Source organism: Scyliorhinus canicula, chromosome 16 (assembly GCF_902713615.1).
Source record: "Scyliorhinus canicula chromosome 16, sScyCan1.1, whole genome shotgun sequence".
In the NCBI taxonomy this organism is placed as follows: domain Eukaryota; kingdom Metazoa; phylum Chordata; class Chondrichthyes; order Carcharhiniformes; family Scyliorhinidae; genus Scyliorhinus; species Scyliorhinus canicula.
In genome coordinates this window covers 90,859,676-90,871,717 of record NC_052161.1, presented here as the reverse complement: position 1 = coordinate 90,871,717, position 12,042 = coordinate 90,859,676, and the positions used below count along the sequence as shown (strand labels likewise).

General features: G+C 48.2%; 1 protein-coding gene across 1 annotated transcript in view; it reads left to right on the top strand.

The window, feature by feature from the left end:
• Nucleotides 1–12,042, top strand: part of LOC119951031 (asialoglycoprotein receptor 1-like) — a 125,214-nt gene that overhangs the window by 86,442 nt on the left and 26,730 nt on the right. The window contains exons 9-10 of the mRNA XM_038774065.1: nucleotides 5,988–6,130; nucleotides 7,192–7,298. Coding sequence (XP_038629993.1) covers nucleotides 5,988–6,130; nucleotides 7,192–7,298 — 250 coding nt within the window. The remainder of the gene's footprint in view (nucleotides 1–5,987; nucleotides 6,131–7,191; nucleotides 7,299–12,042) is intronic.

Sequence of the window (12,042 nt, the reverse complement as noted above, 5' to 3'; positions counted from 1 at the left end):
AATCCGGAATATACCTGGGTGAAGAAGGTCCACTGCCCCCATCTGCTCCATGAATGTGTCAAGTTCTTTCATCATGTTGAAGATCTTCCCTGCTTTGGGGCTTGACTTGTCCGTGGGTCCTGTACACAGTTAAAGTCTCCATCCATGATAAATCGGAGTGTGTTTACGTTGGGGATTTCTGCCATGGTCTTTGTTATAAATTCCGTGTCATTCCAGTTGGGAACGTACACATTAACGAGGACCACTGGTGCCCCGTCCAGAACAGTGCTGACCATGACGTACTGACCTCCTGGGTCCGTAACCGTGCTTGTCACTGAAAACATCTCTTATTTATCAGTATGGTTACCCCCCTCGCTCTCATTCTGTGACATGAAAAGTAGGTCTGTCCTCCGGAGCCTTTTCTTACCTGCAGTCCTTCTCCCCCAAGTGGGTCACTTGGAGGAAGACGATGTTGGCTTTTATACTTTTCAGATGGTGGGGAGTCTGGATCTTTTCACTGGGCCGTTAAGTCCCATGTTCCAGATGACAATTCTGATGGGGTTTTTTTCAACCATATTTACCTTGTGGAGGCGCCCCTGCGCACCGGGGTTTCCCTTTGTTAGGGGGGCATACAAATGGCTGCCGTCACTTTACCCTCCATAAGGCCGGGCCCCTGCACACCAGGGTTTCCCTTTGTCCCAGGACCACCCAACATGGCAGCCAACAATGTGTGCGCCATGTGGATGTGCCCCTGCACTCTGGGATTTTCCTTTGTTTGGGGACCCTCCAAAGTGGCTGTTTGCGGTGCCGTGTTGTTCTCTGTTGTAGGCAGTGTGGTAGTCACCACTGATGTATATATTGTATATAGAGGATGTCAGTGTAGGTGTTTTGTGGTAAGGTAGTTCCCTGCCTGCTGGCTCCGCTCAGTAGGCGGAGTATAAAAATGTGTGCTTCCCGTACAGCAGCCACTTCGACAGCTGCTGCAGGAGGCCACATATCTCAGTGTAATAAAGCCTCGATTGCATCCAACTCTTGTCTTTGTGCAATTGATCGTGCATCAGGCAGCCTCGAGCCCCCCCCCACCCTGCCTTGTTCCTTTGGTCCCGCTGTGGTTTTGCGCCTTTTCCCCCACTCTTGCCCCTTCTGCTAGTGTCCCCCTCTCTCTTGTCCCCCCACTTCTGTCCCCCTGCTGTCTACCTTCTTGTGATGTTTACCGCCCCGCTTGCCAGGCGCTCTCTCCCTCACCATAGATGCACCTCGGCCCCCCCCTTCTCTCTCGCACATCCTGACGCTGGCTTTCCCACTAGTGTGGTGATCCCCCTCCCGGGACTGGTCTGAGTTTTCCCTCTGCCCACTGTTTTTGTTCCCTTTGCCCTCTTCCTCTTTCTCCCCTGTTTCTGCGCCCCGCTGCTCTCGCCCCCCTCTTCCCCGTGCCTCAGCTTTTGGTTTTGGAACGAGGCGGAACAGTCCCGCACAAATTGTCTCCCAGTTTCTCAGTCTTTCCAGGGTGAAGGTTTCACCTCTGCTTCTGCTGCTGCTTTCCCAGCCTGTTCTTTAGGGAGAACATGTCCACTTCTGCCGTGCTCCAAGAGGGAACGGAGCGGTAGCACAGTGGTGTTAACATTGTTGCTTCACAGCTCCAGGGTCCCTGGTTTGATTCCCGGCTTGGGTCACTGTGCAAAGTCTGCACGTTCTCCCTGCGTGTGCGTGGGTTTCCTCCGCGTGCTCTGGTTTCCTCCCAAACACATGCAGGTTAGGTGGATTGGCCATGCTAAATTACCCTTAGTGTCCAAAGGGGTTGAGTGGGGTTGCTGGGTTACGGGTATGGGGCGGAGTTGCGGGCTGAAGTGGGATGCTCTTTCCAAGGGTTGCTGCAGGCTAGATGGGCCGAATGGCCTCCTTCTGCACTGTAAATTCTATGTTCTATGTTGTGCTGGTAGGTTACCCAAAGCTTGGCTGGGCAAAGCATCCAGCTTTTTGAACAGGGCCATCTTCGCTCTGTTGAATTTGGTCCGGCACTTTGCCAGGTCTGCCCCATTGTCTTGATGAATTATTACCTCTCCCTGTGGCAGGTTTTTGCTGCCTGTCCCTCAGGCCAGGATCAGGAAAGGATCTCAGGATCCTTTCCCAGTCTCAGTACAGGTGCATCTTCACAATTATTGCCCTCGGTTGCTCTCTGGCCTTGGGTTTGGGTTGGAGTGATCTGTGTGCCCTGTCTATCTCTGGCGGGCAGGGGAAGCTGCCCCTCCCCAACAGATTTCCCAGCATCTGGGCCACATAGTCCGGGGGGTTCTGCCTTCGGTTCCCTCTGGCAGACCCACTATTCTGAGGTTTTGGCGCCTTGACCGGTTTTCTTGGTTCCCCCAACTCCCCCTTCAGGCTTCCCTTGCTCTGTCCACCTCTCGAGCGACCATCTGGTCACTTTGGTCCATGGAGGCCTTTTCCAGTTCTCTGATCATGTTTTCCTGAGCCTCTATTCGCCTGTCCGTTTTGTCGACGGCCGCCTGCCTGCTGGCCAGTGCTTCCGTGATCGGCACCTTGACCGCTGCCTGGATCTCAAGCCTTGTCCCATCCTAGAGCTCCTTCAGCCCACAGGTGGGAAATTTCTCCCAGCCGTCGCCCAGTGAGGGGGGATTCCTTGCACGGTTCCTTGACCCCTCTGCTTCAGGGGCTTCCTTGCCTCGTGGGTCCGTTTCTTGCTCGGTGGCTTGTCCAGGCTCCTGGTGCCTCTCGTGGTTGCCTTGCAGCCTCTGGTGCAGCTGCTGCTTGACATTGCGATTGTTGGCCTGTATCGTCTTTTGTGGGTTGAAGAGGGTGACGAGGTGTGCTTTTTCCCTGGATCTGGTGGGCTAATTTTGGGTATAAATTTGATTTCCTAGCAGGAGAACCACCTTTCATAAGTCCTCTCAGCACATCCTCATCCGATAAACGTGTTTTTGATTCCATCCTTCGTAAGGACAACCCCACCGTTTTTTGCGAGTTCCTAATTTCTGGCAATCATCCCACCAGAAACCCAAGACAGTATGAACTCGGAGGGTTAGTTTATTCAGGCACAGGCTGGCACTGGATGAGGGTTGCAAGTTTGCCTCCTAATCAACATGCAGGATAAAACAGAGTGAGGGGGGGGGGGGTAGGGGTGAAGGGAGCTGGGTGATTAGAGAATGTAAGAGACACAGTACAGAGACTCCAGTGGAAATAATTATTGTTTCACACTTGTCCAAAGACCAGCATCAAAAATCCTATGGAGTATTCCTTCGCCGAGGTCGGCAGGTTGATGACTGATGCTGGATAATTGATTTTTCCATGAGAGATGACTTCCACAATGATGAAGGCATGCAGAGAGGAATCAGTCTCACAGTCAGTGGTATTTGTCATGGTCAGGAGGGGTGGGTTAATTTAAACCATCGATTTTCCCTCTCTCCAGCACTCCAATAATAAAAATATGCTTTTTAAAATTCTGATTCCCTCTTTATAAATGGTGGCATAATTTCCCCAGCCCTGAACTTTGGAAAGGTTCCAACCTTTCTTGGGGTAAGCTGTAAGTGAAAGGGTTGGTTTATTTTTACACACATCTGGCTCCCCATCCAACTGTTGGGGTTGAGAGGAGTTTCACACATTCCATCCCTTTTTGCACACACACAATAAATGGGAGTTGAGGAAAAAGGAAGAGGGTTCCGGCAGGATCACAATGAAATACAAATGTCAGATTTTCACGTGTCCAGAATCATGAATCAACTGGAAATGTTTGTTCCGAGGGGGAGGGGAGGTTGGTTGATTGTTGAATATCTTTCTCAGAGTGAGGCTGGTATGACAGGAGGAGGAATGAAGAATGATTCAGTTGGGAGGCACGGGTTCCAAGATTCCGGCAGTTGGCAGGTTTCACGGGGGTCAGAGGTCTTCCTGTTGCATCCCGCTGGGTGGGCAACAGCGCAGGTTGTTGCCTGGGGATCTGCTCACATTGGAAAGTCAGACATTAACTGCCAAAATTCAGTTCCAAAGGGCAATATCATCATGCAGTTTGTGTGTGTGTGTGTGTGTTTGGGGGGGCTGCGGTGGGTGTCATGTGACCTACCTCCCCAACGTTGGGTGACTGGGATCTTTAAGGTTTGATGGAAGTCGAGATTCATTCTGTTTTTGCAGACACTGGTATCGGGTTCAGGAACTGACGTTTTCTTTGTTGAAACCATGGTGCTGAGACTGCTAAACCTTCGGCCATTGGCACCGTTGTGGGACATTACGACTTGCGAAGGTTTTCCTTTGATCGGAGTTGGCTGGAGTGGACACCCCGCTCACATGGCCATTGTAACCTTTGACCTGCTGCAAGGTATCAGGTGACTGGCCGAACCATTTGCTGGCCCAGCAATTCTCCATTTTTTTAACAGCACAAGACAATAAAAAGACTTTAGAAAATAGTCTGCCTGATGAATGTATAAATGATTTTATGTTTTGTGTCTGAACCGTGACATGTGGAATTTCAGATGTTCCAGTAGAAACAGTTGGATCGGGAGCCAGCCGTTCACTTGAAGTGAACTCCAGACCTGAACTGCCACTTACTGATGGAAGTCTGAGCTTTGCCGCTCCACAGGCAATATTACAGATCGCTGCAGCTCGACAGCATGGGGAGGGAGGGCGGTGTCATATCACATGACTCCCTACCTCTCCACCTTGGTGTTGGGAAACCCTTTGCCTGGGTTCCTCAGATTGTAAAGTTTCCAAAGGTTAAGGATGCGAGTGGAGGCTACGAGGTCTTTTGTCTCAGCAGACTAGGAGAGACTTGTGGCCAATGCAATGGAGGTGGCCTTTGTAGAATTCCCTTTGAACTTGAACCCTGCAGCCAGGGGGTTCATTCGCGCCGGATTGAAAAATCAATTATCCAGCATCATGGAACCCGGGACCCTGATGCTGTGAGACAGCAGTGTTAACCAATGTGTCACTGTGCCAACATATATCATAGAGGTAGAGAGTGGGGCCTTAGCTCCTTACAAGGCCTCAGGCACCAATGAGGTCAGGCTGTACTCACTGGGCTGGTGTTTCCTGAAGTTTGGGACAGGCCAGAGGCTGAACTGACCGAGATATGTCCAAGGGATTAGAGGAATTTGATAAAGTGCAGGCGAGTGAACCAAACTCAAAATCTGAGGCCTACAGATGAAACCATGGCAACCGTTACCCAAGATGTTCAAAGTAATAAAGAGATTCAATTGACTTGAGAGAGGAGCTATTTCCTCTGATCCAAAATTGAGGTGGTGGTTGGGAGACAGTGGGGTGGGGAGGGGGGGGGGTTACAGAGTCCAGAATAAGGGGGGAGAAGATTGAAATTTGATAAATGACATTTAGGGGTGATGACAGGAGAGACTTCTTCACATGAAGGGGAGCGGAATCTCTGGCAAACAAAAACAACTCTGGAGACTGAAGGTCAATTGGAAACTCAAAACTCAGATTGAGAGATTATTGTTGGCATTCTGGGATGACTAAACTGAGGCTGGAAGTTAAGATGAAGAAATGATCAAACAGAGATAAATGAGATAAATGTCTCAAAAAGATTGAGACAGGCTGAATGAGTCTCCTCTTGGTCCTGTGTAATAGGCTTGAGCGGGGAATCAATGGGCCTCCTCTTGTTTCTGTGTAACAGGTTTAGAGGGGCTGAATTGGCCTTCCCCTTTTCCATTGTTACCGGATCAAGAAGGATTGAATGGCCTCCTCTTGTTCCTGTGCCACAGGTTCGAGAGGGGGCTGAATGGGACTCTTCCTATTCCTGTGTAACAGGATCGAGAAGGGCTGAATGGCCGCCTCCTGCGTAACAGGCTTCTGAGGGGCTGAATGGACCTCCTCCTGTTCCTGTGCTACAGTCTTGTGAGGGGCTGAATTGACTTCCTCCTGTTCCTGTGCTACAGTCTTGTGAGAGGCTGAATTGACTTCCTCCTGTTCCTGTGTAACAGGGTAAAAAGGGGCTGAATGGTCTCCTCGTGATCCAATGTCTCTCACTGATTCAATTCTTAATTAATTTTCAGAGTCTCCCTGTCCGCGTGGCTGGAAAGCTCATAACCAGAAATGCTATAACTTCGCAGCGGATAAAAGAAACTGGAACGATGCAAAACAACAATGTGAATCCCAAAACTCACACCTCATCATCATAAATACACCAGTGGAAGAGGTGAGAATGATGCCACCATCTATCAGAATGAGTCAGAGAGAGAATCTCCCACTACACTGTCCCCATCAAACATTCCCAGGACAGGTACAGCACGGACGGGGTCAGATACAGAGTAAAGCTCCCTCTACACTGTCCCCATCAAACACTCCCAGGACAGGTACAGCACGGGGTTAGATACAGAGTAAAGCTCCCTCTACACTGTCCCCATCAAACACTCCCAGGACAGGTACAGCACGGGGTTAGATACAGAGTAAAGATCCCTCTACACTGTCCCCATCAAACATTCCCAGGACAGGTACAGCACGGGGTTAGGTACAGAGTAAAGCTCCATCTACACTGTCCCCATCAAACACTCCCAGGACAGGGACAGCACGGGGTTAGATACAGAGTAAAGCTCCCACGGCACTGTCCCCATCAAACACTCTTGGGACAGATACAGCATGGGGTTTGGGACGACACAGTAGCACAGTGGTCAGCACTGCTGCCTCACAGCACCAGGACCCGCATTCGATTCCCAACTTGGGTCACTGTCGATGTGGAGTCTGCGCATTCTCTCCGTGTCTGCGTGGGTTTCCTTTGGGTGCTCCAATTTCCTCCCACAAGTCCCGAAAGACGTGTTTGTTAGATGAATTGGACATTCTGAATTCTCCCTCATTGTACCCGAACAGGCGCCGTAGTGTGGCAACTGGGGGATTTTCACAGTAACATCATTGCAATGTTAATGTAAGCCTACTTGTGACACTAATAAAGATTATTATTATTATAGGTACAGAGTAAAGTCCCTCCACACTGTCTCATCAAACACTCCCAGGACAGGTACAGCACGGGGTTAGATATTGAGCAAAGCTCCCTCTACACTGTCCCCATCAAACACTCCCAGGACAGGGACAGCACGGGGTTAGATACAGCGTAAAGCTTCCTCTAAACTGTCCCCATCAAACACTCCCAGGACAGGTATGACACAGGGACAGGAACAGTGTGAATACAAAGATGCAGAGCTGTGTGTGTGAATTGAGGCTGTAAGAAAAACTGCTCAAATTGCATTTTTATTTCTGCTGCAGAATTCTATCTTCGGATTCATCAAGGACAAGAAAGAAAATTATTGGATTGGACTAACGGATGCCGCTGAGGAAAGGAAATGGAAATGGGTGGATGGGAGCACAGCGAGGTGAGAGAACGGGCAAGAGAGGGATTAGTTTGGGGATTGATGCAGGGCTATGGGGAGAGATTGGGAAAGTGGGGTTAGTTTTGGATTGATACAGATGTTAAGATACTGTTGTAAGATCCTTTTTGTCAGCTCTGTATTTTCCTTTTTATCCCCTCCCTGCTGCCTGTCTTCCCTTTAAGGTGCGACAATGTTGCCACACCATCTGGGATTTCTGTTTAAACTATAGATTTTTAGCTTAGTTGGAACCCCTATTGTGATGGATTAAGCTGGGACATCCCCTGTAGGTTCTGTGGTTGAACCGGTGATGATGATTTGAAGACTTGACAAGCAGCCAATCAGAATGTACATTTTCCTATGGGCCCTGTGATTGGTGGGGCTAGATAGAAAGTTCCAGTAGGAACGAGGATCTTGTGAAGAGTGCGGTATTGTTTTGGGTGGACTGGGAAGAGATCCAGGCACCAGGCAGCTTTGAATCTCTCTCTCTCTCTGCCTGCTGATTTAGAGAGCTTTCTACAACCGGCAGTTTCAGTTTAGATTCAGATTCAGATTGGGAGATTGCTGGCTACAAAGAGTTAGGTCAGCAGCAAAGAACAATTTCATAACTATTAATCCCTTTTCCATTTTAAACCTTTCCCCTCCATTCCCGTTGTGTGTGTCTGTCTTGTGTGGGTCTGGGTGGAGGGTGGGTTTTGGGATTAGGTAGATTATTCTGTTGTTCATATATTCATCTTTTCCTCTTGTTAATAATAAATAGTTTGTTAATGTTTTTAACTTATAAGTCTGATGTCTGCATCTCATTGCAGCAGTCTCGGGCCAAAACCTTGATAGATTAATAAGAATTATTTGCTAATTATGTTGTGTTGCGACCCTGGGTCGAGAGGGGCTTCAGTTGACCGCGCGCTCACCCAGGGTGTGGTGACATAAATTGGGGCTCAGGTCCAGGATTTGAAACTTTAGATGGCAAATTTGAGTACCGAGTAAATTATACAGGGACACCAGGGGCGGGTTTTTCCGTCCAGCCACGCCAGATTTCTGCTTCAGCATGCCGTTGGGATTCTCCGTTTTGCCGGTTGGTCAATGGGATTTCCCATTGTGGGGCAGCCCCACGCCGTCGGGAAATTCCTGATCTGCCGGCAAAACGGAGCATCCCGCTGGCGGAGAATTCAGCCCCAGGTTTGTAATTAGATAACTGTGATGCACGATCAATTACACAAAGACTTGAGTTGGATACAACTGAGGCTTTATTGCTCTAAGATGTGTGGCCTCCCACAGCAGCTGGCGAAATGGCTGCAGCATGGAGGACACACACATCTATACTCCGCCTACTGGGCGGAGCCAGAAGGTAGGGACTACCAACGTACCTGTAGTACAGGTCCTACCATACATCACCTAATAGAGGTGCAACAGTGGTTTACCACTAACAGGATGATGATGGAAACTGCTAATCATTTTCTCCAGGTTTGACACTTATCACTGGTTTACTTAATTGAGTTTCATAAGAACAAGCTTGTCGAGTTGGCAGGTGAATTACAAATGGAGGTACCAGCTAAATGGAGGTACCAGCTAGAGTTACAAAGGTGGAGATAGTTGATGCGATTTCTAAGCATTTAAATTTGACACTGATGCCAGGAGCACAGGGAAGCCGACTTTGTCGTGTAGCATCAGAGTCTCCGTCAAGAGGGGAAACAGAGCTGGAGAGAACCCAGTTACAATTAGAGCATGAAAGGGAATTTCTAAAAATGGAAATGAAGCAGAAAGAAATGGAAGTGGAAATGAGGAGAGAGGAAAGAGAGAATTCCAGCTTGTGGTACTGGCACAGTGTGGAAAGCTGCCAGAACGTAGAGGAGAGCCAAGTCCTTGAACAGAACGTTGTTGTGATATGTTTAGATTTATACAGATTCCCAGAATTTGCAGAGAAAATAGCGACCCAATTGGAGTGGCCAAAAGAGAAGTGGACATTACCCTTGCAGAGTAAGTTGACAGGGGAGGCACAGGATGTTTATGTCACAACTGGAGTCTAGGGATTATGACACGGTAAAAAAGGCCATTTTGGATTAATATGAATTGGTTCTCAAAGCATATCGGCAAAAATTTCAGAATTTGAAGAGATTGCCGGGACAGACTTATGCAGTATTTGAGAGGGTTAAACAGAACAATTGTAACAGGTGGGTACGAGCATTGGGAGTTGCGACTACTTCTGAGACTCAGAGAGGTTATTCTCTGAGAGACATTTAAGAATTCTTTACTTTCAATCATAAGAATCCATGTTGAAGACCAGAGGTCACAAACTGCTAGGCAGCAGCAATTATGGCTGTTGATTACCTTTGTCCCATCACTCCCATAATTTTCAAAAGGATAGGAAGTGGGATAGTGAGAGGGCGGCGGGTAGCCAAGGTAAAGAATGGATCGCTGGGAAGGCTCCGAGATCTCCGCCTCAGACCAGGAATGAAGGTACTGGAAGTGAGACTTGGAAGCCTGGGTGTTACCATTGTAGCAAGGTGGGACAAGTTTGGTCAGCATGCTAGAAGTTGCAGGGAAAGCCCATGGCCCTAGTGGGGGTTTGGCAGGAGGATTCTGAGAAAGGAGAGAAAGTGGAGAATGCTCCAGTGCAGATGGTAGCGTTAACTGGACTTAGGAGACTTAAGGTAAACACTGCTGTGGGAGCAGTGTAGAGAAAGAGTCACCACATTTTCCTTGACAGAGGTAGCCAAACCCTTCACGATGTTAAGAGACAGGGGCTACCCAAACACTTGTGCTGGAGAAGGATTTAATATTTCCTCCAGAGAGCTCAGTGAAAGCTGAGGTATTTGTGACTGGGATGGGTGGAAGTTGTATCTCAGTTCCATTGTAGAAAGTGCAGTCAGAGTGTGATTTATTGTCAGGTCCGATAGTTGTTGGAGTAGTTAAAGAATTCCCAGTGGAAGGAGTGGACTTAGTTTTGGGAAATGATTGAACAGGAGTGAAGTTTGTAGCTTCACCCATGGTTACAGAGAGTCCGAAGGAAGAATTGCAGTTAGCCTTTGAAGGGCATGTGGGAGCTAGGATGACTCATTGGGCTGTAGAGGACTTAGAGAAAAAGATGTTGACGGTTATTGAGCATATTCCAAGTGACCATGGTAGTGAACCAGATCCCAAGCATTTCAGACTGATGATGACCGTATGGCTGAGGAATTAGACAAGAGTCTTGACTTTGACTTTGGTTCTGATTATGAGGTGCTGGTGAACAGCTGTAGCAAGAATATTGGTGAGGAGGAGGAGTCTGACGAAGGTTTTGACTTCAACCTAGACCCTGGTTACAAAGTGATGGTGAATAATAATAATCTTTATTGTCACAAGTAGGCTTACATTAACACTGCAATTAAGTTACTGTGAAAAGCCCCTCGTCGCCACATTCTCGCCTGTATCGGGAGAATCCAGAATGTCCAAATTATTTAAAGGCATGTCTTTTGGGACTTGTGGGAGGAAACGGGAGCATCAGAGTGATAGTAGGGAGGAAGAGTCAGACGATAGTCTTGACTTTGATTTCAGATCTGACTGTGATGCGATGATAGACAGTTGTTCCCGAGTAGACTCCGCACCAATTCAACTTGGACGAACAATTCTTCCAGAGCTTGTCCAGGAGGAGGTGTCGCCCTTTCTAAACCACAGTGTGTCTTAATCCGTATATGGTGGACAAATGTCTATGAGACTCAGTTTATAAAACAGAACAATATTTATTCACGCACACACAATGGTTATGGTGATGCAATCACACACTCCCAATTATAGGTTACACTATACACCAATAGTTCCAAGGTCGTAACTTAACTTGGCAGTGACCGACATGTGCTAGGCAGATACAGGCCTGTTATCAGTAGTTCCGGTCTTGACGTCCTCTGTTAGTTGGTTATCAGTCTGGTTCTCTTCTGGCTCTGGTCTTCCTTCTGTTGGGAGCGTAGATGGAATCCTTCGTCGGCTGGTGGAAATCACTGTTGTTAGTTACTGCTGTTCAAGAGAAAGAATGGATCTGTGCAGTAACTTTCATGCTGTTTGAATTCCGTGACTCTTTTGGTGGGCGGTCTCTGGGTCATTTGTCAATCAATTGATCAGGGCTCAATCAGCCTATTCAATCAAGTCCAATCAGGGGCTGCCACATTAATTTTAGGATGGGCATTCAGTGGCCATGCTTAAGGTGTTGAATGCTTTCCATTCAGTTAGGTGCCACTGTGTCTGGTAAACAAGTGTGATTAACAGGACAGTTCTATTGATTCTGGGGTGGCCTGGAGATGGCCTTTTGCTTATGTTATTCCATCAGCCTGTGAAATCGTTTGAAGTCTGCAAAGCCTTTTTCCACAGTTTGTTACCGCTTCTTGAGAGAGGTCCATTGCCTCTTTCTTCAGGTGGAGGAAGTTCCCAGAGCAGGCTAGCCCCGAAGGAAAGATTACCTGACTGCACGGCGTCAGTTAGTCAGGACGAGCACAGTAAGCACTGGCGAATGAAAGCAAATGAGCGGCTGGTCGGCCCACATACTTTTGAAGGTTTACAGCGTCTCTTCGAGGTTGCAGAGGTTGATAGCCAGGAAGGTGAAGAACTTCTTTTTGGGCGTTAAGGGAAAGGTGGTTGTTGAATCCTGTAGTGGTTCTGCAGGAGGCCAGGAAGCCCACACTGGTTGGAGAGTCAGTGACGTTCCATACTCTGGTTCTGAAAGTAGGGGCACGGGTGATGGTTATGAAAACTCCGATGGGGAGGTAAAAGTTTCCACCTC